The sequence below is a fragment of the Hyperolius riggenbachi genome, chromosome 1 (genome assembly GCF_040937935.1).
Source record: "Hyperolius riggenbachi isolate aHypRig1 chromosome 1, aHypRig1.pri, whole genome shotgun sequence".
Classification (NCBI taxonomy): Eukaryota; Metazoa; Chordata; class Amphibia; order Anura; family Hyperoliidae; genus Hyperolius; species Hyperolius riggenbachi.
The window spans coordinates 85,589,216-85,613,538 of NC_090646.1; the positions used below are offsets into that span (position 1 = coordinate 85,589,216).

Below are 24,323 nucleotides of genomic sequence, written 5' to 3' on the forward strand. Positions count from 1 at the left end.
CAAACAGCAATATGACAATACAGGAATACAAGAAAACCAGATCACACAGCACAGTATGAGTACAAGGTAATGCTTAGTCAGTCACTGGATGGGAGCATGGAGTTAGGCAAGTTAGGTTCACTCAAATGCATAGCCATGGGTGCACAGTAATAGAGGTGCATGATCAGGTAGGACACAAAAGGAGTGAGGACTCTGCCCAAAGGCTTACAATCTAGAGGGAGAGTAGGGACACGAGAGGTAGGGGACCAGAGTTCGGCTGCGGGTTTAGAGCAATTGTGAGGGGTGGTAGGCAAGAGTGAAAAGGTGAGTTTTGAGGGCCTTCTTGAAGGTGTTGAAGGAGGGGGCTGCCCTAATGGGTGGAGGTAGGGAGTTCCATAGTGTCCGGAGCGGCTCTTGAGAAGTCTTGGAGGCGTGCATGGGACTGGGTGATGCGGGGGACGGTCAGGCGAAGTTCATTGGAGGAGCGGAGTGAGCGGCTTGGTGTGTATCTCTGAGTAAGATCAGAAATGTAGGTTGGACAGGTTTTGTGGATGGATTTGTAGGTCAGACACCATATCTTGAATCTGATTCTGGACTGGATAGGAAGCCAGTGGAGGGATTCACGGAGGGGAGCCGCCCTGGTGGAGCGATGGGAGGAGTGGATAATTCTGTCAGCCGCATTCATGATGGACTGCAGTGGGCTATTCGGGTCTTAGGGAGTCCAGACAGAAGGGCATTGCAGTAGTCGAGGCGGGAAATTATGAGGGCATGGATGAGGAGTTTGGTGGTGGCAGGGGTCAGGAAAGGGCGAATCTTACAGATGTTACGAAGGTGGAAGTTGCAGGACTTTGTGAGGTTTTGGATGTGGGGAGTGAAGGAGAGTGCGGAGTCCAGGGTGACACCCAGACAGCGGGCTTGAGAGGTAGGGTGAATAGTAGTGTGGTTAACAGTGACCTGCACATCTGGAGGTCCAGGGATGACCGGGGTGGGAAGATCATAAATTCCGTTTTTTGTCTAGATTTAGTTTTAGGAACCTAGCGGACATCCAGGAGGAGATGGCAGATAGGCAGGAGGAGACCTTGTCCATGGTAGTGGTGGATATGTCAGGGGTGTGGAGATAGATTTGAGTGTCATCTGCATACAGATGATAGTTAAAACCCATGGAGGAGATAACCTTGCCAATGGAGGATGTGTATAGGGAGAACAGTAGGGGGCCAAGGACCGAGCCTTGGGGGACTCCCACTGAGAGGTGGTTGGGGGTGGACGAGGACTCATTGAAGGAGGTCGTGAAGGAGCGGTTGGAGAGGTAGAATGAAAGCCAGGTCAGGGCGAGATCGTGAATGCCCATGGATTGGAGGGACTGGAGGAGTAGGGGATGATCTACTGTATCAAAAGCTGCTGAAAGGTCAAGGAGGAGGAGAATGGTGTATTTACCTTCAGCTTTAGCTAAGGCAAGGTCATTGACCACTTTGGTGAGAGCCGTTTCGGTTGAGTGGGCAGGCCGAAATCCAGATTGCAGTGGGTCTAGTAGTGAGTTGGCATTGAGGTACTGGGTCAGGCGTTTGTGAACCAGACGCTCAAGGAGTTTTGAGGCGAAGGGGAGGAGGGAGATCGGGCGGTAGCTGGAGGGTAGCGAGGGGTCGAGGGAGGGTTTCTTGAGCAGAGGCAGTACAGTGGCCTGCTTGAAGTCTGAGGGGAAGGTGCCTGTGGATAGGGAGAGGTTAAACATGGTAGTGAGGACTGGGGCCAGATCCGTGAAGTGAGGCTGAAGTAGATCAGAAGGGATAGGGTCAAGGGGGGAGGTAGTGGTATGGGAAGTCTGCAGTAGGTGGTTGACCTCCTCAGTGGTAGTAGGAGTGAAGGAGGTGAGGGGAGGATAGGGTGGAGAAGGAGTAGGTTGTGAGCAGGTGGGAGGTGAAGATTGAAGATTGGATATTTCCTGACGGATGGAGACTATTTTGTTAGTGAAGTGGGTGGCTAAATCTGTGGCAGAGAGGGAGGAAACAGAAGGTGGGGGGGTGGGTTTAAGCAGGGAGTTGAAGGTGCTAAAAAGACGCCGGGGATTGGAAGCTTGTGCTCCGATGAGCTTGGTAAAGTATTCCTGCTTCGCATGAGCAAGGGCAGTGTGGAACTGCTGCAGGTTAGTCTTGTACTGTAGGAAATCCTGTTTAGTCGAGTTTTCCGCCATTTTCGTTCAGTGGCGCGTGTTTCCCTCTGGAGGTTGCGAGTATGGGTAGTGCGCCAGGGCTGGGGTTAGGGGGTCGGTTGCGGCGGAATATTGGTGGAGCAGCTTCTCTAGGGCTGATGAGAGAATTTGGTGATACTGAGCTGCAGCAAGATTAGGACAGGTTAGGGTGGGGAGAATGGAGGATAGGCCATGGAGGGAGTCAGCAAGGACGCCAGGGTTGAGCTTGCGTAGGTCTCGCTGCCATCGACCAGGTGGGTGGGCGGGTAGTTTGGAGGTGCCTTCCGTGAGGAGGTTGAAGGCGAGAAGGTAATGGTCTGAGGGTGGAAATGGTGCGATGTCGAGGTCTGCAATGGTGGTGTATTTAGTGAATATAAGGTCGAGAGTGTGACGTGCAGTGTGAGTGGGGGCGTTGGTGTGTTGTACTAGGCCATGTGAGTTGGCTATGGTGAGTAGCCGGGTCGCAACAGAGTTCTTGGGTTCATTGATGGGTATATTGAAATCCCCGAGGATGATGGTGGGGAGGTCCGAGGAGAGGATGTGTGGGAGCCAGGAGGCAAGGTTGTCGAGAAATTGTCATGTGGAGCCCGGAGGGCGGTATAAGACTGCAACAATGGCTGGGAGGGGATTGTAGAGGCGGATAGTGTGGGCCTCAAATGATGTGAATTGTAGGGAGGAAGGTGGAGTGAGGACACGGAATGTGCAGGATGGGGAGAGGAGCAGACCCACCCCTCCCCCGGTCCTGTTGTCTGGTCTGGGGGTGTGACTGAGGTGAAGGCCCCCGTATGAGAGGGCAGCCTCTGCGGCAGAGTCAGAGGGGGTGAGCCATGACTCAGTGAGTGCGAGGATGGTGAGGGATTTGGAGAGGAAGAGGTTGTGGACCTCTGTAATGAACTGATATATATCTTGTTTTTTCCGCCACCAATTAGGCTTTCTTTGGGGGGTACATTTTTGCTAAGAGCCACTTTACTGTAAATGCATTTTTACAGAAAGAATAAGAAAAAAAAAACGAAAAAAAATTCATTATTTCTCAGTTTCAGCCATTATAGTTTTAAAATAATACATGCCTCCATAATTAAAACTCACGTATTGTATTTGCCCATATGTCCCGGTTATTACACCGTTAAAATTATGTCCCTATCACAATGTATGGCGACAATATTTTATTTGGAAATAAAGGTGCATTTTTTTCCGTTTTGCATCTATCTCTATTTACAAGCTTAAAATAAAAAAATATATAGAAATATTCGATCTTTACATTGATATTTAAAAAGTTTAGGACCTTAGGTAAATATTTACTTTTTTTATTGTAATGTTTTTTTTGTTTTTTTTATAATAAACATTTTATTTGGGTATTTTTTGGGAGAGTGGGATGTAACAGTAGTCTTAGAGTGTAAATGTGTTGAGTTTTATTTTTTTTCCTTTTAGTTGTAGTTTTACTTTTTGACCACAAGATGGTGGCCATGAGTTTGTTTACATGACGTCACTCTAAGCGTAACAAACGCTTAGCGAGACGCATGGGGGACGCAACAGCCAGAAAAAGCGAAGCTTCTGAGAGAAGCTGTCGCTTTTTCTGCAGGGGAGAGGAATCAGTGATCGGGCTCCATAGCCCGATTCACTGATTGCCAGGCTAACGAACCGCAGCCGGGAGGCGTGCAGACGCGCACATGGCCTCCTGGGCGTAGCTAGTACGTCCAGGAGGCCAAAGTAGTTAATATTCCTTTAGCTCTTGCTAAGTGTTGGGTCACATTAGGCTAAAATAGCTTACGTTCCGCTCCGATGAGCGGAAGCAATGCTTTACCGATGGGAAAGTTCACATTGCTACGTTCTGCTCAGTTCCGCTTGTTGGAGCGGACGTTCCCGACCCTGCACGATCCTTCCCCTCCGCTCCACTTCACGGAGCGGATGCGTGCCAATGTGAACTCGGCCTAAGGGTCATGGTCGCTGTAAGCTTGATCCGTACCTTAACATTTGCCTGGTTGCTTTCCAATCCACAGAACAGATATTCATGAATTTCATCATACAAGATCGGTGTTTAGTGTGCTCAAGAGCACCGTTTTCGCTCATGTAAATGTCCCTCTGCACAGTGTTTTGCCTTGTTGAATATTATTTTTCCTTCTTTCAGCTCCCCTTAAAGGCATACCAAAGCAAGCGCCATTTAGGAGCCCTACCACTCCTAGTGTGTTTAGCCCAACAACCAACAGAACTCCGATCGCACCCTCCAGGACGCCACTCCGCAGAGAGAGAGAGTGAAGGTAATAAAATGGTCAGCTTCTGGATGTCGTATTTTATGATGCTGGAAATGAAGCACTTTTTGTAGCTACTGTACAATACATGAAGCTAGCTATAGCAAGTCCAATGTCTGGCCAGAACTAATGAGAATTTTTGTTTACAGCTCTTGGATTATCTCTGAACTGGATATGGTGGGAGCGGGACGAGAAGCCAAGAGGAGAAGGAAGACTGTAGGTAAGTCTGCATTGTGGTGATATTGTTCTTACTGGATACACCGCACTCACAGCTTAGTCCACAATCTAACTTTGTATTCTAGGACATACTGTATGTCTTCAGGAGTAAGGGCTCCTCAGCACTACAGGAAGCAGGTGCCCATGAGCTTTATAGAGGAGCACAGCCATCTCCAGTATCAAACTGGCACCCATGCATTACATAGTGTGGGGAATGCAACAGAAATGCCTGCAACAGTGTGTTCTCTGAATGCAGTATATTACAGGATGCCCAAACCTTGCTTCCCATGCACTTTCTGATGCTCCTGTGTTTCCGTACACTCTGGGGTACTCTGTATTGCATCACACAGGCATGAGCTTACTCATTCTGTAAACTTGCCGTATGGTCCTACAGAAATTTAAGTACCTAAACAAATTTTTTTTCTTTGTAATATATTAAGTGGTTGACCTGTAGGCTCAGAGCATTACAAACTTGACTGCACTAGTTATACTTTATTTGCTAATAAGCCTGCTTTCCCTGCAGTCACCTCCAGTAGAAATATTGTTCCTTTAGTATGACGTCTGGACTGTGATGGGATAACTCTCTTAAGGTGCCCATACACTCGTCAGATTGGCAGAAGACCGATAAGAAATGCATCTGATGATCTATCTGATGTGTTTTTAGAACATTTTTTACCAGGATAGAATTCCAATAGATTTCAGTTTGAAATCTATTGAAATTCGATCTGATGGCATTTTTTTGCCATCAGATTTCCATTAAGGCCAATGCAAAATGATAAGCAATCTCATCAGATCGACCTAAATCTTCTACCCTGCCAGTTCGATGGAAATCCATCGAAATCGGCCATCGATCGGTCGATTGGCCAACCGATTTGCGATCGATCGGTCGGCCAGAAAATCGGCTGAGTGTATGGGCCCCTTTACAGTTGGTGGCGGTAAGCAAGATTTTACAGCAGAGAGGAGGGGAGTTGGGAGGCATGGAGGAGGCAAGTTAAGGTGTCCATACTTCGTGTGACTAGGCAGCCAATCGACCATCTGATTAGATTATAATCCGATTTAATGAAAATCTGTGCTGCTAAGAGTTTGACCGATCGATGATGCAACCAATTTCTGCCAAAGTTGGTCGTGTTTATCGGTTGGACATGCTGCAGGATGTAGTGCCGACATGCTTGATCGGGTGCACAGTGGTAATGGCAATTGGGACGAGCAACGAATGCGATGGAAACCCTGGCTCTTTCTCCCCCTCCCTCGTGGCAGTGTACTTTCCCTGTCAGTGTCTGCTCAATCTACGCACACTCGCCCCACATGGTTGCCGGTGTATATGTGGGTGCATATGTGACATTACACTGCCAACTAACTACATTGGGTATGTGGATGAAGCCAGCGATGTACACTGCAGGGGGGACAGCGGCAGCTGCGGCATCACAAGGCCGATTCCCTAGAGATTCAATGCTGAAATCGATCAGCCTTGAATGGGCAGGCAATAGACCTCTCTCCGATCATAGAGAGATCTGTCTCTTGGTTGATCTGCGTATACAGGTAGTCCCCAGTTAATGAACGAGATAGGGACTGTAGGTTCGTTCTTAACCTGAATCTGTTCCTAAGTCGCAACACTGTGCCATCTCTGTCCCTGTACCTCCTCTGTGCCCCCCCCCCCCCCATGCCTCCAGTGTCCCCCTCCCCCCCCTCTGTGTCACCTCTGCCCTCTGTACATGCTTATACAAGTTTGTCATTTTTTTTCTTTGAATTTTTCAAAATCTATTTTCTCAAAAAGTCCAATTTGAGAAAAAATTTTGGCTTGTTCCCATGGAAACACAGAATCCATGCCATTCGTAAGTCAAGTCAAATTATCAAGCTGACACATCATTGCATTCCAGCGGTTCTGGAGGTGTGTTTAGCTTCTAAGGGTACAATGGTTAATTTGCATATATTCAGCAGTGATGCACTGGGAAACATCTCAAGCTCACTCCAACCTGAATTATCGCAAATTCTTTGTTTTAAGAAAGCAAACATTTGTTGTTCGTAAGTCGGGGGCTACCTGTACATAGTCGTCTATATGTGCACCTTTTAGAGTGTAAATCAGATGACCAGGGCTGTGTGGGGAGGGGTATACTATACAGCATAGCTGGGACTTTCATTTCAAAATGGTAACTACTGCAGAAAAATGTTCTAAATAACTTTTTTTAAAATCTCCTAATGCACAGTAAATTGTATATTGAATGAAATGTTTACAAACCTCCTCTAAGCCATTTGTTCTTTTTAAATCACTCGTTTAAATCGGATTTTTTCCACAGAAGCGGATGTTACAGAGAAACCTCCAAAAGAAGAGACGGTTGTGGAAAGTGCCACCCCCGATTATGCTGCTGGTCTGGTCTCTACACAGGTACGTTGGTTGTGCCTCAGGGCTACGCCATCCTGCACTGCCGCCAGAGGCGTAGCAATAGGGGTTGCAGAGGTTGCGACCGCATCGGGGCCAGAGGGGCCCCGAAGGGCCCTCCCTCAACTACAATATTGGCTCTCTATTGGTCCTGTGTTCATAATAATCACTTCTATAGATACTTTGAATACTGGTAATCCTTAACAAACTGTACCCCATTCCCTTTTTGCACCTCAGACACTGTAGTTGCCATTGGCAGGTTTTGGTGTGCTGCATCAATTATGTATAGAGTGCTTGGGGGGGCCCCATTGTAAAACTTGCATCGGGGCCCAGAGCTCCTCAGCTACGCCACTGACTGCCGCCACATTCGGTCATTTTATTTATAAGCTGGAGACAGCTTAACCCCAAAACAGAATTTAATTTTTTTTGCTTTCTTTAGCTTTTTTTTTATTTTTTTTTTATTTAAATTGGATCTCAAAGTTTACTATAGACGTTAATGCCTTTTTTACAGAGTTAACTATGATCTTGATTTGGTAATGCCATTTATAAAAGGGTTGTGTGGTTTTTAAGGCAACTGCGCACCTACCAAACAGCGTACCGTGCCTTGTCTTCTGAAAGGGGATAGACCTGTTGTAGATTTCTGTAGTTTGGGATACAAATTGTGTTATTTGACACTATTGTCTTTATTCATGCACATGTCTGTTTTTCCAGCTCAGCGTTTCCCTCCAGCTTGTGGTTTAACTCTCTCCATGCCTCTAGGGACACATCTTTTTGCTAAATTTTCTCTGAGGGACCCTCAGCCCTCCACAATACAGCCTATAATATTACACCCTTTAGTTTTTATGCAGCAAGGCAAATTGCTGCCAAATTGCAGTGTTTATTTGGGAGCGATGTGGGTCCTATACAGGGAATTTAACAAAGGATACAGTTGAAGAGCATACAACAATATGTTTGGGAGAGCAGAGCATCTGTCGCCAAATAAATTTTATCTATACGCCTAATCCTAAATAGAATTTCTCTGGACCTATTTTTTTTTTTTTTGGTTTTATGGGTTATAAATGGAAATTTGGTGACTGAACAACATTGACCATGAATGATTGCTTTCCACACACAGAACTCTTTCAGCAGCTGTCACCTTTTAAATCTCCTTGATTATGCATCTTGCTCTTTCAAAGGTACTAAAAAAAAATTGCACATGCGCCAAACACTCCCATGATCAAGAAGGCAAGTGGCCAGGACCGACATGCATGCGCAGTAGCCCACAACCCTGTCGGAGAGCGTTCAAAGGGGTACAGCTGCTGAACAGAGAAAAGAATGCAAGGGGCAGGAAGAGTTCCACTGGGCACCGTAGTGTCACTTTTTAAGTACCCTTTAAAATAAACCAGAGCTGAATAACGAAAAATTGATACTTAAAGGAAATATCCAGCGACTATGGGGCCAAAATGAACAATCCAAATCCACTTACCTGGGGCTTCCTCCAGCCCGTGACAGGCAGGAGGTGCCCTCGACGCCGCTCTGCAGGCTCCCGGTCTCCTCCGGTGGCCAACCCGACCTGGCCCGGCCGGCTTCCTGATCGGGCCTCTTCTGCGCTTCAGTGACATCTTTTCTGCGCTCCACGCGGGCGCGCTGACGTCATCCGGGCTGTACTGCGCAGGCTGACGTCATCCGGGCTGTACCGCGCAGGCGCAGAACTACTGCACCTGTGCAGTACAGCCCGGAGGACGTCCGATGACGTCGGCGCGCCCGCGTGAAGAGCAAAAGAAAGTTATTAAAGCGCAGAAGAGCCCGACCTGGCAGCCGGTCGGGTCGGCCACCGGACAAGACCCGGGAGCCTGCGGAGCGGCGGCGAGGGCACTTCCTGCCTGCCACGGGCTGGAGGAAGCCCCAGGTAAGTGGATTTAGATTTTTTATTTTGCCTGAACCTTCCCTTTAACTGCTGCTACTGCAGGAAGTAGCAGGTAAGTTTCAATTTTTCTTCAACTCTGGTTTACTTTGAAGGAATGCGCAGGACTCTATTGCGGACGGGAATGCGACCAAAGCTACGCGTGGCGAGGGCCGAGCAGTGGCTCACAGACAGTCAGTGTAAAACTAAGGCGCAGCGGGACATCGGAAGATCGTAGAGGACCGGCGTGGGACAGGATGGCTGCAGGGGGCTGGGAGAAGCCTCAGGTAAGTGAATCTGTTTTTCAGCAATTGGTTTCTACACTATTAGATTAGCGGTAGAACAGGCATAAGCTCGATCTGGATTTGATCTCGGATTTCTTCCCTATCCTACTCTGCAACATTAGTTATGAAACAAAATTGGTGCAGTTTTCCGATATGAATTTCGTTGCTCTAGTGTCAAGCTTTGTATTGCATGATGCAGAATCCTGATTGTTCAATGCTGCTATTTGTGCTTTCACTGCCCTCCACAACATCGATCACAACAAAGATTAAAAATCTCGTCTATACATAATCATAACCTCAACTAAAAATGCCATTGTTTCAGTAGGTTTTCATGACATACCGGTAACTACTTTTTTTTTTTTTTTTTTTGCTCTGGTACACTTTAGCTCCTCTTCCGCCCCCCCGGTTTCCCCTCAGGGCAGAGGTGAGAGAGGCTCCAGCCTCAGGGTGCAGTGTAGGAGGGGGCGCACAACTCACTCAGCTATCACTCCCCTATTGTGTTTGAAGCAGAGAGAAATAAGAAAAGGGCATACATGATAGTGAATGCAAGCCAGATAACTAGAGATTAAGGTGTTGGGAGCCCTGGGGTGCCTCTTAGTCTAATAGCAATCAGTGTGATGGCTGGAGTGGGAGGGATGGAGGACCGCACTTTGATGTCTCAGCCTTGGGTGCTGGAGGAATTTGTCCCAGCTCTGCGTGAATATAATCTGAAAATCTTATTACCTTGTTGGCAATCAATTTTATTAAAGTGTGTAGTGGTCTGCTTTAATTGTTCCTTGCAGAAACTTGGTACGTTGACAAATGAGAGTGCCCTGCCGTCTACCAGTTACTTGCCTGCTACTCCCAGTGTGGTGCCATCTTCCTCTTACATACCAGCGTCTGAGGCGCCACAAGGTATGTTATTTTACACTGTGTGCCCATTGCATGCTTCATTACTGTACAAAGGAAAATCATTGTGATTGTCGGAGAACATTTTATATTCCAGAGTTAGTGGCCGTTGGGTGGCAAGAATCCTGGAAGGCAATTTTATGGCCTGATTTATGAAAAACTCTAGCAGTTGGAAAGGGGATGTGGCAGTTCTTGCATACCGTTATTCCTACCTGCTTCTGTACCGGGACTAGTTTAAGATGTCTCCTTTCCTTTAGCTAGATGAAAGTTCTATACTAAAGCGGATTTTTAGACCGCTGAGTAGTTGGAGGGCAAAAAAGTAATGCCTCGTGTAGGGGGTTAACTGATTAGGTAAGATTAGGCATGAAGAAAGGATTACGGTAATGGTAAGCAAAGCCGCTAGCTGGGGCAGCCTTGGCCAATAATCTAGCACTAGCCATAGATCTCCAAGCGCCCCCCCCCCCCCCCCCCCCCCCCCCCCATGCATTGGCAAGCAATCAGGCTAGCAGATAGTCTAGGTCAAGCACAGTAAACCAAACCAAGGGCTTTGTTCTACTGTAAAATAGAGGCTTTGTGCTCCGTCCAATGTACTGGTCTTTTGTGTATATATTTTCAGTAATCAAAATTGATAAATCCGATGTGAAAGTTGAACTAGCTCATACAAACACATTAGCCAAGCGCTTTTCAAAATGCTGGCGCTTTTAAAAGTTTTTAAAATTGAAGGCTGTTTCACATCTGTAGACACTTCCTCATGTATTGTTGGGGGTTCCTAAGCTGAATTCAGCTCAAAAACTTCTGTCTTTCCTTCATGAGCACAGTAAGGAATCCAGAGAACCCACTACGGATGGGAGTGATCAGCCCTTTCATTGCTGCAAGCATGGTTCGGCAATCACTTGAATACTGAGTGCCATGTCATTTTGCCTTCCTATTGGATGCATTATGCACTCCACTCCTTAGTAACAAACCCTACAGCATTGAGCTCTGAACTACTGCCTGAGGGATTAAGTTCCGATTGCTGTGGGTGACAGGTATTGACCGTGTGTAGGCACCTTAAGTCAAACCACCAGTGAAAATAATGGAATGCTTGCCTAAGGAGCTGGAAGCCTCTGGATTGTCAAGAGGCTTCCCATGCTGTCCTCAAGGTCTCCGCCGCTCACCTGGACCCTCCGGAACACCGGGCTGCACTCCTATTCTGGCAAGCGAGACTCCAGCTTACTGCGCAGGTATAGCCACACTCTCAATTGGGGAGGAGCGTGGCCCTGGTGTTCCTTTCCAACAAGCCCTTGTCTGAATTCATCTGGGGGCTGCACTTTACGGGGGAGTGGAGGATGGTGTGGGAAGGCTTTATAGGGCGTACATATGAAATTGCCACCGAGAGACTTGGGCGCAGGATACAGCCGATATACGGCTTACCCCGCTCCTGCACAAGTCCCGGCAACGTTCATTACTATTCCCCCTCCAGGCCGCCATGGATAGTGGGGATAAGACTTAATTCGGCTTCTAGCTATTGCTGGTGGCCAAATTAGTGTTTTTAGAGTAATTTGGGCTCCGTCTTCTGACAGTGCCTAAATCGGTCACTGCTCCGCAATAGCCGTAGTTCCTATTACGCACCCAAATCTCCTGAGCTGTATTCGACGTGTTCAATTTATAGGATCGGCTTAACTTTATTAACTTTCAATTTTTATTGGCCAATTTTAGCACTTCCATGTAGTATGAGGTTTAACAGACTTTGAATACTATGTACATATTGTTGTAGGTAAGCTCTCATGCTACATGGTGGTGGTAAAATTGGACTATTAACGATTGGATGTGTGCACGCACCCTTCAACGTTTTTCCTTCTTTCCGGGATTTGTTAGGGTTAGCAGTATAACCAGTAGAGATGATGGTTCCACCTAGAATCAACATAGTTGAGGTATGAACTACGTAGCCAAGACTCCATGCTGAATCCGCAGTGGGTCCTGGTGGTGTATGAAACTGACTTCAGTGAGCAAGCTGAGACTCCTTTGCCCAGCTCAGGCTAACCTCTAATTGTTCAGCCAGTGGGTTATCAGGGATCCTTCACTGTGTCTATGAAAGCACTTAGTGTGATAGAATAATTGTGGTAAAAATCAAGGAAATGGGAAGTGATTTTAAGGTGAAAAATATTTTTCTCTCTCTGCATAGCTGGGTCTGTTCGGGAAGCGCTGCAAACCACAAGACCAGCAGAGGAACCCGCACCTCCCAACAATGCTCTTCCTGCACAGTTCAAACAACGGACGCCGATGTATCACAGCAACCCCAATACTCCAGCCACAGCCCCAACCCCTGCAGCCACTGCTACCTCTCCACTAACGCCTGCTGTTGTGACTCAAGTGGCAACTCCTGCAGCGCAAGCACCGCAGATCACCACCACGCAGACGCAGCCCAGACCCAGCCCAGGAAAAGCTTGTCTCTCACAGTAAGTCTTACGGCTCATTGGCTGAAAAATCTGTTGCATGGGTTGGTGAAAGGCTTAGCTAAATTCTGTGCTGCAAGTAGTGGACTAGAGTAGGAATTGCAAGACAAACACTAATGGGCAGCTTTCCATTGAAAAGGAAATGCCAATTACAGATTTTCCAGCATGCTGGGAGATGGTCCCTTCTGCATTGCCAGAGTTGATTGCTTGCCTTGCTGCAAGTCTGGGTACTGAATTCTGGAGGTTCGATTTGACTTTCTGCTTTACTGGTATAGAGTTATTTTGTACGTTCCTTGTTTAACTTCTCTAGCAAAAAACCCAGTGTCAGGCTCTGGGATGTAAACCGCAGCTCAAAGCGGTAACCCCGACCTAGACTCGTGGTAGCGGCTGGGAGACCCGTGCACAGTATCGCACGTAGCGAGCATTCTCTCACCTCCCGGGGGATCCCCGACCCGGCAGCCATTCTTCTTCCTGTCCTTATAGTCTCTAAATTGCTCGATCGCAGTTTGTAGTCATGACAACAGCCGGCATTCTTACTATAGGGTTACAGCGCCACCCGGAGGATGGAGGGACAACTGCAGCGCTGGATCTCAGGGAGGTGGGTGAGAGCTGCAGAGACTTTGGCGGCATGATTTTTTTTACTAGCTTTTAGGATCTAAAAAGCACAGAAAAAGTTGTAGATGCTAAAATCAGGACGGAATCATACCGCCAGGCAGGTTAAATCCTGAAGAGGCACTTCCTCCCGCTGAAGTGCACTGACTCAGATACGTGTGCCTAGATGTTTGTCAGTACATGCCTTCAGCCAATTATACAATTTTTTTTCTTCATGATAAACTCCGGTTTAGCCGGACTGGCTGAAGTAGAGGTATTTTCTGATCTTATGCAATGCTTAGGAATCTCCTTCACTTAGTTTATCTTGAAGGAATATCTCACTTTTTTTTTTTTTTTTTTTTTTTTTTACATATGTAAGGGGATTTATATTGCAGGTGAAATTACCTTAAAGAGAACCCGAGGTGGGGATCTTAGAATGAAATCTATACACAGAGGATGGGTCTGGCTATAGTGCCCAGCCTCTGTTGCTATTTAAATCCCCCCTAAGTCCCCTTAAGCCCCCCCCCCCCCCCGTGCTCCGTTCTAGCCCATAAATTAGAGCCGTGCTGTCGGGCAATGTTTACCTAGCTAATGTCACTCACCCCGCTCCTCCTGCAGAGCGCCGGTCCCCGCCCGCGTCCCTTCCCTCCAATCAGCGGCGCGGGAAGGGACGTTGGCGGGGACCGGCGCTCTGCAGGAGGCGGGGGAGCAGCGTGAGTGACACTAGGGAGGTAAATACAGCCCGCTACGACACGCTGTGTGTCGCCAGCGCGGCTGTATTTTATGGGGGAGAGCGGAGCGCAGGGGGACTTAGGGGGATTCAAATAGCAACAGAGGCTGGGCACTATAGCCAGACCCAGCCTCTGTGTATAGATTTCTTTCTAAGATCCCCACCTCGGGTTCTCTTTAAAGGATACTTGAGACAAACAAATGACAAGGATTTATACTTGCATGTGGCTTCCTCCAGCTCCCTGTAATCGGCAGCTCCTCTGTGTTGGTCCAGTCCCCTTAGTTCCCCTGCCGTCTGCCTTGGTGAAGTCTTCAGCTGTGATAGTCTGGAACCACGCATACCTATTACATAGGAGATTTTGGCGCAGGGGAAAGCCGATAAACTGCTCACCCTGCTCCTGCACAAGTCCTGGCGGCATTAATTATTATTCCCTCTCCAGGTCGCCATGGATAGTGGGGAAAAGACATAATTCGGCTTACAGCTATTGTTGGCAGCTGAATTGGTGTTTTTGCAGTGATTTGAATGATCTTCTGACGGCGCCCAAATCACTCACTGTTCGCTGCTATAGCCGTAATTCCTATTGCAGCTTATGGTGGCGCTGGCTGCGGCCAAATCTTAGCACTCCATCTGGAACTACTGCACTTGCACTGTCCTGGCCACACGCAACCCCCGATCGCACGCCAGCACCCCTTCTGTAACTGTGCTTGCACTTAATATTCTTCTGGGCACAGGAGCCCGATTACAAAACCTAGATTGACCTGAAAAAAATACTTTGGTTGCATAAATAATGTTATTGCTGTATCAATAGTAACCTAGCTGAAACGCAAAAATCATCTGTTACGGGTTAAAAACCCAGGAATTCAAAATAACATTGATGTGAATTTACAGAGGGAACAGATGTTTGCTGCACAAGAGATGTTCAAGACTGCAAACAAGCTGACAAGGCCAGAGAAGGCTCTAATCCTGGGATTTATGGCAGGTTCCAGAGGTACGTTCTAGAGCTGTGCTATTCACGGTTGCAGTTACTTTTTATTTATTTATTTTTATCCATACAGTTTCTTGCCAACCTCTGGTCAGTTCTGTCACAAAGCATAAGAATGAATTGGGAATTTTTCAGACTAAGACACTTTGGACTATAGGATGTACCTAGGTTTAGAGGACAAAAACCAGGGGGTAAAAAAAATATAAATTGAAACTGGTGCGACCATGGTCCAGGGGCATCTTATAGATGTTCTCCCCCCAATTATTGTTTCCCTTGTACCTCTCGTGTCCCCCTAGTACTTCTTGTGTCCGAGCTCTGTCCCAATCAATCCACACACCCCCCCCCCCCCATCCGACCTCCGTGCCCTTTTTTGTCTGTGTCCTCCTGTTTGTCCCCCTGTACAGAGAGGAGAACACTGGGGGGGACAAGAGTGCCCGACATTGTGGCTGGTCGGTGGGCATTTAAAGGTCAGTGACTCCCTGTATTTATAACACATACGATGCAGTGATATTTTTTTTTTTTTTGTTCTTCCCACGTTTTGAGGAAAAGTGCGTCTCTTATTGCCAAAAATACAATCCTTTTTTTCTTGCACACATATTTTCTTGTATTCAAATGCCTTCAGCTGATAAAGTGATGATCCTCCTTGGTTTGAGGGAGGATTCCCATTGGTCTGCTGCAATCTTATTGGGGCCTTAATGCTGCAGCCGGTGCTCCAGTCTGTATACTGGCACTTCTTCCGTGCAGTGGACCTGAGCGGTTATGAGAGCAGCGGTGGGGAACCGTGAATGTGATGGCGACCGGTATATGGCAAACAGGTGGTGATGCAAAATGGAACTGGAAAGACTGATGCCAACATTGCAAACCGATTTGTTTGAAACTGAAAAAGGATCAGTTCTTCATCTGATACAGTGTGAACCTGGCCTTAGTGTGTTGATGCAAAAGCCTGATTATGTTTGCTAACTATACCAATGTCCTGTTTCTTGTCTAGGTATAAAGTGTTCAGCAGAGGACTAACTGTGTTGACAATTATATATTTTGCAGTTTGCTGTAAGGGTGCATACATACATCAGATTTTGATTGGCCATTTTTAACACCTCCATGTAGTATGAGAGTTAACCTTCACAATCTGTTCAAGTATTCCACCTTTGTTGGCGTTCATACTACCGTATATACTCAAATACAAGTCTGTATAAGTCGACTCAAATATTCGACCCTCTTAAGCTGGAATTTTTTATTGACTCAAGTATAAGCCTACCCAGCATGTTACTGGCTGCACCTGGGGACCAGGAAGAAGTAATAGGTGCACTTGGGGCCTAGGTGGGACTAATGACTGCCCTGCATACAGTATTGCAGCCATTAACACCTCCTGCCCCTCAAGTGCAGCCAATAACTTCTACAGACATTCAGACCTGTGTTTTCTTAGCATTTCCTTTATCAGTAAAGTGTCCCTTACCACTGGGTAAACTGCTGTAAATGGGAATGTTACTAATAGTACACACATTACTCAGTGTGCTCAGTGTTGCTTGTGACTCGTGTATAACTCGACCCCTATACTTTTATGAAGTGAATCAGACCTACATTTCTAGACTTGTACTCGAGTATATACAGTACATAGTATAATTGGCCAATCAAAATTGGAAGTGTATATACACCCTTAAAGAGAACCCGAGGTGGGTTTGAAGAATTTTATCTGCATACAGAGGCTGGATCTGCCTATACAGCCCAGCCTCTGTTTCTATCCCAAACCCCCCTAAGGTCCCCCTGCACTCTGCAATCCCTCATAAATCACAGCCACGCTGCTGACAAACAGCTTGTCAGAGCTGGCTGTGTTTATCTCTATAGTGTCAGTCTGCTGCTCTCCCTGCCTCCTGCAGAACTCCAGTCCCCGCCTACATCACTTCCCTCCCTGCTGATTGGAGGGAAGGGACGGGGGCAGGGACCGGAGCTATGCAGGAGGCGGGGGAGCAGCTGAGACTGACACTACAGATGTAAACACAGCCTCACAGCACGGCTGTGATTTATGAGGGATTGTAGAGTGCCGGGGGACGTTAGTGGGGTTTGGGATAGCAACAGAGGCTGGGCTGTATAGGCAGATCCAGCCTCCGTATGCAGATAACATTCTTTAAACACACCTCGGGTTCTCTTTAAATCTGTCTTTTCTGCTAATGGAATTGTGTTTTGCGCAGAGAATCCATGCCCGGAGCAGGGTGATGTCATCCAGATCAAGCTCAGCGAATACACAGAGGTCATCCAGAAGGGCGACGGCACGGGCAGCACTACCATGATGGTGGACACGGTTTTCGAAATGAACTATTCTACTGGCAAGTGGACCAAGCTAAAAAAATACAAGCCGCTGACCAATGTCTCTTAGAGAGACCCCATGCCGTGACTGTGGACCAAAAATCAGACTTCAGTGTAAACAATCACCTTAGAGCGGGAGAACTACCTGGATTGTGTGCAGAGACTGGTATCTACACCCAAAATTCTGCTGCAGTTCTCATTGGTTGCTCATCAGTCCAGAGTAAATTGCACCTAACCTTTCCCCCAAGAGCTCAACGTGGTCAAAAATGCAGAAAATCGGCCAGTTTTGTACCATGGAAGACTATTTTAAAACAATCTCTCGAGTTGGGATGCAGATGGACCCGGCTTCAGACACCTTGTCCCAGACACCATTTCTCCTGTGGATTTAGCTTCATTTTCTAAATTCGAGGAATATCAGTGTACAATTTTCAGCATTACATTTATGCTTTTTTTTTTTTTTTTTTGGGGGGGGGGGGGGGGGTTGTTTTCTATCTGCAGTATTGCATTGTAAATTCATCTGGTAAACTTGGAAGTATTGAATATAGAACAAGGTTTTGGTTTAAGCTTAGTTTTATTTTTCTATAATGAGTGAATTGATTCACAATGCACTAGCAGCTTGGACAATCTTGATATTACACATTGTATCTTGACTCAGAGAACGCACACAAGGGAGTGGACTATTGTCAAAGCAGACCAAGCTAATTGCTGTACTAGGGTCCACGATGATGGCACACATTGCACTAAAAAGTGGCTTTCCAAGCTTTCTTTGCTTTCTCCATAGCTCCACCTGCTGCTTAAAAGCTGGTGTTGCTACGCAGTCTTAGTGTATGGACAGTTTTCAAAATGTGCGCGTTTGCATTGCCACACCCCTACCTGGCACAAGTTAATCACTGTGTTGTTGCCAGAATTAAATTTTCTGTAGCACACAGAAAAACCATGCAGAATGGGACTTCAGACAGAGACCTCATTAGATTACAATTTTATGTTGTTGAATTCCCTTCCCACAGCTGCTGCTAATTTACCAGTAAGCATTTCCAGGAGGATTAGGGGTGGTGAAAGTAAGTTCAGGATTTTTCACAAGGAAATTATGTAAACAGAACCAGATAAGACTAAACTACTAGACCAGGCATGGGCAAACGTGGCCCTCTAGCTGTTAAGGAACTACAAGTCCCACAATGCATTGCAGGAGTCTGACAACCAGTCATGGCTCATAAAGGCAAATGCATTGTGGGACTTGTAGTTCCGTAACAGCTGGAGGGCCGAGTTTGCCCATGCCTGTACTAGACTGTTCGTGCTACGTCCTTTCACAAACTTTGACAGTCAAACCGTGTAATAGAGGTCTTGGGACTAGTTGTAGGGTCTTGTGAAAACTGAACTTACCATAGACTATTTGGCTTTTAGCCTAACCATATTGAAAGCTCTGCTATCTGGTTTGTGTGACTAGGTTTACACTTTATTACTTTGGAAACAATTTAAAGGACACCTAAAATAAGAGGGCTATGGATGCCATATGTATTTACTTTTAAACAATACACATTGCCGGGCTGTCCTGTACATCTTTCATGCATCAGTGGTATCTGAATCCGACCGCCTGAAACAAGCAAGTAACTAATCTTGTCAGATTTTTGTCAGGAACATCTGATCTGCTGCATGCTTGTTCAGGGTCTATGGCGAAAAGTATTAGAGGCAAAGGATCAGCAGGACAGCCAGTCAATTTGCATTGTTCAAAAGGAAATAAATACAGCATATCCCTCTCACTTTTAGGTGCCCTTTTAAAGTAAAGATGATGCTATATACAGGGGTCAAAGGGTACTCACAGCGAGTGTTTTTCTCTTTCCCTCCTTGTTCGTATAATTGTTTGAGCTCCTCTTTCAAGCTCTGGGAAAACCGGACAGTAGAGCAGTTGCCTGGAGCTCAGCTTGTAAGTAGTCAGGCTCCTCCCATCTCCACACAGTGACTTAAACCTGTGTTGTGAGTGGAAGATGGGCGGGGAGTTTAATCGATGTGGCTAGAGATAGGAGGAGCCTGACTCTTTGCAGGCCATGCAACTGCACAGTTATGTTTGCCCAGATTTTGGAGGAGGAGATAACTAGTCTACACCCTAGGTTCTCAACGTGTAGTATGCGTTCCCCAGGGGGTACTTCTAATGGTTCCAGGGGGTACTCAGGCTTGATATACTTAATCAAGAATAACAAATTTAGAGTTTTAGAAAATCTTCTTTAAACACCAAATTAGTATTAGCTAATTAAAAGCAATCGTAAATGCTTGGAAATTGTTTAGAACCAATTATCATGTACTACAATTAAATATATATTTGTCTAGGGGTACTTGTGATAATGTTTACTATGCTGGGGGGTACTTGGTGAGTACAGGGTTTTAAAAGGGGTACATACCAATAAAATGTTGAGAAACACTGGCCTACACTAACCAGGAGGGGGAGAGGAGAACACTCACTGCTGAGCTCCATAACCCCATCTACACAGGGTCATATTCTCTTTATAACTTTGGAAGTCACTTGAAGAACACTCGGCACTGTACAGATCTCGCACCATGGAGCTGGAGCACATGACTTATGTAAATACCTCCCTCCTCTGAGCTCTACAGCTTCGGTATGCAAATCATTTTATTAAAGGAGTTTATTTATACAGGTGAACACTTTGGATTTTCTCCACTTTTTTTCACAAAACTTTTTATCTGTTGTCATGTTTCTAAAAAAAGAGGACAGGAATGTTAGTGAAATACTTTTTTTTTTTTTTTTGTAGAATAGTGAATCTCTTACGGTGGAGGATTGTACTCCACTGTGAATAGCCGAAAAAGAAAATGAATTGCTGCATTTTTTACAGCTCTTACAACTCCCTGTTGGAATCTATTGAAAATTCATGTGCCGTGTGTAGTACGAATTAATAGCTTTGGAACATTGGGTGGAAATCTGTGTATTGCCAGCTTAACAATTTTTCCTGGACTCTCGTAGTCTTGATAAAAGCTAAAAATATAGGTAACCTTTTTGTCTCAGGTGAATGAGGAGTTTTTAATGTTTTAATAACTCCATCTTAAACTACTGACTTTTTTTTTTTAAACTTGTTACAGTGGACCTGAACTCTTGCACGGGGCACGAGGAAACAGAAATGCACCGTGTGTTTTTTAGAGAGAGAAAAGCCTGTCTAATTTCCCCCCCCCCCCCCCCCCCTTGTCTTCAAGTAATCACAAGTGTAACTTGATATCTTAGCAGTCAGCACAGAGATTCGGCAGTCCTTGGCAGACAGCTAATAAACGCATGATATTAACTCTTTGTCTGCTTCCATAAAAGCAGGAAGTAGACACACTGCATAAGATCTGTCCGCGTTTACAAAGAGTTTTTTCTTTAAAGGTGGTTAAGCTGTTGCTCATCTTTTAGAGCAGAGGAGGTTTTGAGTTCAGGTCCTCTTTAAAGATTCTGTCCAGATCCATTTGACAGCAAGCAATGGATTTCTAAAGCTGTAAGCTCCAACTGGGTTTTTTGTTTTTGTTTTATTTGCTAGCATGGAATCTGTATGGAGTATATAGACTGTCTACCAATTGACAGAGTTCTTGTTACTCCTTTTGAGAACTCTAATCGATGACAGCAGTTTAGCTGCTCTCGTCTGCACAAAATGTAAAAAGGCTGCAAACTTCCGTGGAGTGAAGCCTCTGCATCCACCAGAGGCTCACTATGTCTTCCCTGCGACCGCCGATCCTGCGCTGGGACTCTATAGATGTTTGCAGACGCACTCCTGTCCATGTCTGGCCAGACTGCGCAGGATGCCTCACACCTGCACCAGTAACACGGAGCTGCTCGAGGTCTGCGTTTCCTGCTGAGCCCGAGTGGCTCTGTGCTACTGCTCAGGACTAGGCATACTGCCTCCTCTCTGAGCCCTTGTCAGAGGTTTGGTGGGTGCCAACAATGGATTGGTGGAGGTGAGAAGGATTATCCATCAAGTACATTGAATCCAGTGCAGCTGGTGCCACCTTAGACCGTAATACGAGTTACGGCTATAGCGGCGCACAGTGAGTAGCTTTCGGCTGAAGTTACTTTTAAGACACTGTAGTTCGGCTGCCAGCACTAGCTGGAAGCCGAATTACATCATTCCCCAACATCCACTTGGACCTGGAGGGGGAATAGTAACTAACATCGCCGGGACTTGTGCAGGAGCAAGGTAAGCTGTATATCGGCTATATCCTGCGCCCAAATCTCCGGTGGCGATTTCATGTGTATGCTTATCCAGAGGCTTGCCTTCTATTAGTGGGGCACTTTTTTTCCCTTCTGGTACACTTCAGTTACCTGAAATTAAGTGCTTGCAGTGTAGAGAGCTGCACAGGAGATGGGTTTTGTTTTATCCCCACCTGAAGAAAAGTGGCATTTAAAACCGTACTACAGTGCATTGAAAGGATACCTGAGGTGACATGTGACATGAGATAGACATAGGTATGTATAGTGCCTAGCACACAAATAACTATGCTGTGTTCCTTTTCTTTTCTCTGCCTGAAAGAGTTAAATATCAGGTATGTAAGTGGCTGACTCAGTCAGGAAGTTTCTACAGTGTGACCCTCACTGATAAGAATTTACAACTATTAAACACTTTATTAGCAGAAAATGGCTTCTGAGAGCAGGAAAGAGATAGAAAGGGTCAATTATTCATAGATTTTTAGCTCTGGCATACTTGAATGAATGTGTCATTGAGCAAAAACCATAAAACAGTACAAACTTAAAAAGCAGATTAAAACATAAACTAAAACAGCTTTAAGTCATTTTTCACAGTGCGACGTTAAAGTCGGGCGTAGCAATAGGGGTTGCAGAGGTAGCCACCGCATCGGGGCCCTGAAGGGCCCTCCCTCAACTACAGTATTAGCTCTCTATTGGTCCTGTGCTCATAATAATCACTTCTGTAGATACTTTGAATAGTGGTAATAATTAACAAGAGGTGAATGGAGGCAGGCAATACAGGAAGGGCAGAGGAAAGAAAAAAAAAATGTAGAATGCCTGTGAGTGGCTATAAAAGTAAGGCTGCTTTTGCACAGGGAGGGACTGAGGAACATAACTGTGTGTTTCCTAAAATGGGTAAAGTTCCTTTTTAACCTTCCTGGCGGTTCGGGGTAAGCTGCACAGGAGGTTTTCTCCGGCCCTGCTCGGCCGATTTTCTTACTTTTTTTTTTTTTTGCTGGACGCAGCTAGCACTTTGCTAGCTGCGCCAGCACACTGATCGCCGCCGCCCCGCGCCCGATCGCCGCTACCCGTTGCGGTGCGCGGGCCCCCCCAGACCCCGTGCGCTGCCTGGCAAATCAGTGCCAGGCAGCGCCGAGGGGTGGATCGGGACTCCCAATGCCGTCTGTGACGTCATCCCGCCCCGTCGCCATGGCGACGGGGGAAGCCCTCCAGGAAATCCCGTTCTTTGAACGGGATTTCCTGATCGGAGATCGCCGAAGGCGATTGAAGAGGGCGGGGGGATGCCGCTGAGCAGCGGCTATCATGTAGCGAGCCCTGGGCTCGCTACATGATTTAAAAAAAAAAACTGCCGCGCTGCCTCCTGGCGGAATTTTTCATACCGCCAGGAGGGTTAAAGCATTGAGCTGTGCTACAGCAATATGTTTTCAGACACTTTTTAGAGACTTTAAAGCTGGACCTTCTTAAAATGTAAAGGTTTTAACCATTTTCCTATGCTACTCCCATATATCTGATACCCTGTACTGTGCCTCTGTCCTGCAGCTATATATCTTCCCATGTCCAAAGCTCCTCCCCCATCTCCCAGCCAGCTGATAGGCCAGCACCTGGCTGTTTAGCATCAAGCTAGACATGGTTACTGGACTCTCTAGTGTTGTTACCTAACTGGCTGCATGTAGGCCTCCCCCTCACAGACTGAATGGGCAGATATGCCTGCATCTCATGCGCTGACCTTCGAACACCTGTATGGTTCTTTTGGAGGCTGTATATGAAAATGCATTTACTGTAATCTTTCAGCACATTCCTGAGAAAAATCACACCTTTCCTGCAGTTTAAAATGGAATTGTACAATTTGAAAACAACCATATTCTTTGTGCTTCGCTGGTGTGTAATCGGCCCTGAATCGCTCAACCTGCAGCAGATTGTGGATCAATTCACTTGTAACTTAGCTTTGTTTGTTTTTTTCTATTCTTAAACACTGTGTGAGCACCTCTGTGCTGGCCATTGGGTGCTGACTCAGCCACTGTAGCTTCTTTGTGCTGTATTATACCGCAGAATATTTCTTCCTTGGTTTGGTACAATCGGGGCCTAGTAAGACAGTGATGCCTGAGGTGTTAGATGTGCTGGTTTATGCACAATAAAACTGAGATATTGCCAAAGTTTTTGGCAGGAAAAGACATGATGGTGCCTTCTTTAAATGAATGTGATGTTAAATCAGAATGGTATACAGTGTTCTCCTCATAGGTTTCTTACAGCCTGGTGGTATGAAGAGGTGTCCGGGTGAGGTGGGTTAATACAGGGCCAGTGCTTCCAAAGGAGCAAACTGGGTAATTGCCCAGTGCCCCATCGCAGGCTGATGCTGCCAAGTCTTGTACCTCCAGGCTACTTCCAGTGCGTTTCCAGAGCTTTACGGAGGTATATGGCTTCACTGCATCTGGTTGAAAGTGGGGGAGGAGCATGGACACAGCTGCCGCTAGGAGAGGTCATTTGAAGGAGCACGGTCGTGAAAATTTTAAAATACATGTAAACATATACAGATAAGTACATTTCTTCCAGAGTAAAATGAGCCATAAAAAACTTTTCTCCTATGTTGCTGTCACTTACAGTAAGCAGTAGAAATCTGACAGACCAGACAGGTTTTGGACTAGCCTATGTCCTCATGGGGGAATCTCAGTTTTCTTACGGTAATTTTCAAATGCACTTAGGCCTTGTTCTCACAGGCGTTTTTGTAAAAATTTTAAGCGTGGGCGATTTTCAAAATTGCCCTTGAAAGCGCTTGTGCAATGATTCTCTGAGTTTATATCAGAGAGGTTCATTTGTGATCCACTTTGAAAAGCGGTACTTAGGCCATTTCTGAGGCTATTTGCCTCAATCCTCAATAAAACTTATAGGAAAAACGCTCACAAAATTGCTTTGGCAAACGATTGCGTGAGCGGGTTTTTTTTGTTTTGTTTTTTTTTCCGGATCAAGACTGAAGCGCTCTGCAAGAGCACTTACAAAAACACCCCAAAAAACAAGCAAATGCACAGAAAATCTCCAGAAAACACTTTAAA

General features: G+C 46.2%; 1 protein-coding gene across 1 annotated transcript in view; it reads left to right on the plus strand.

Moving 5' to 3' along the window:
- NELFA (negative elongation factor complex member A) overlaps positions 1-17,536 on the plus strand; it is a 39,286-nt gene extending 21,750 nt beyond the window's left edge. Inside the window, 8 exon segments of the mRNA XM_068267073.1 lie at positions 4,290-4,419; positions 4,560-4,630; positions 6,921-7,009; positions 9,952-10,063; positions 12,222-12,458; positions 12,461-12,495; positions 14,702-14,801; positions 16,982-17,536. Of these exon segments, the coding sequence (XP_068123174.1) occupies positions 4,290-4,419; positions 4,560-4,630; positions 6,921-7,009; positions 9,952-10,063; positions 12,222-12,458; positions 12,461-12,495; positions 14,702-14,801; positions 16,982-17,166 (959 nt within the window). The 3' untranslated portion in view covers positions 17,167-17,536.
- Positions 17,537-24,323: the final 6,787 nt, after the last annotated feature.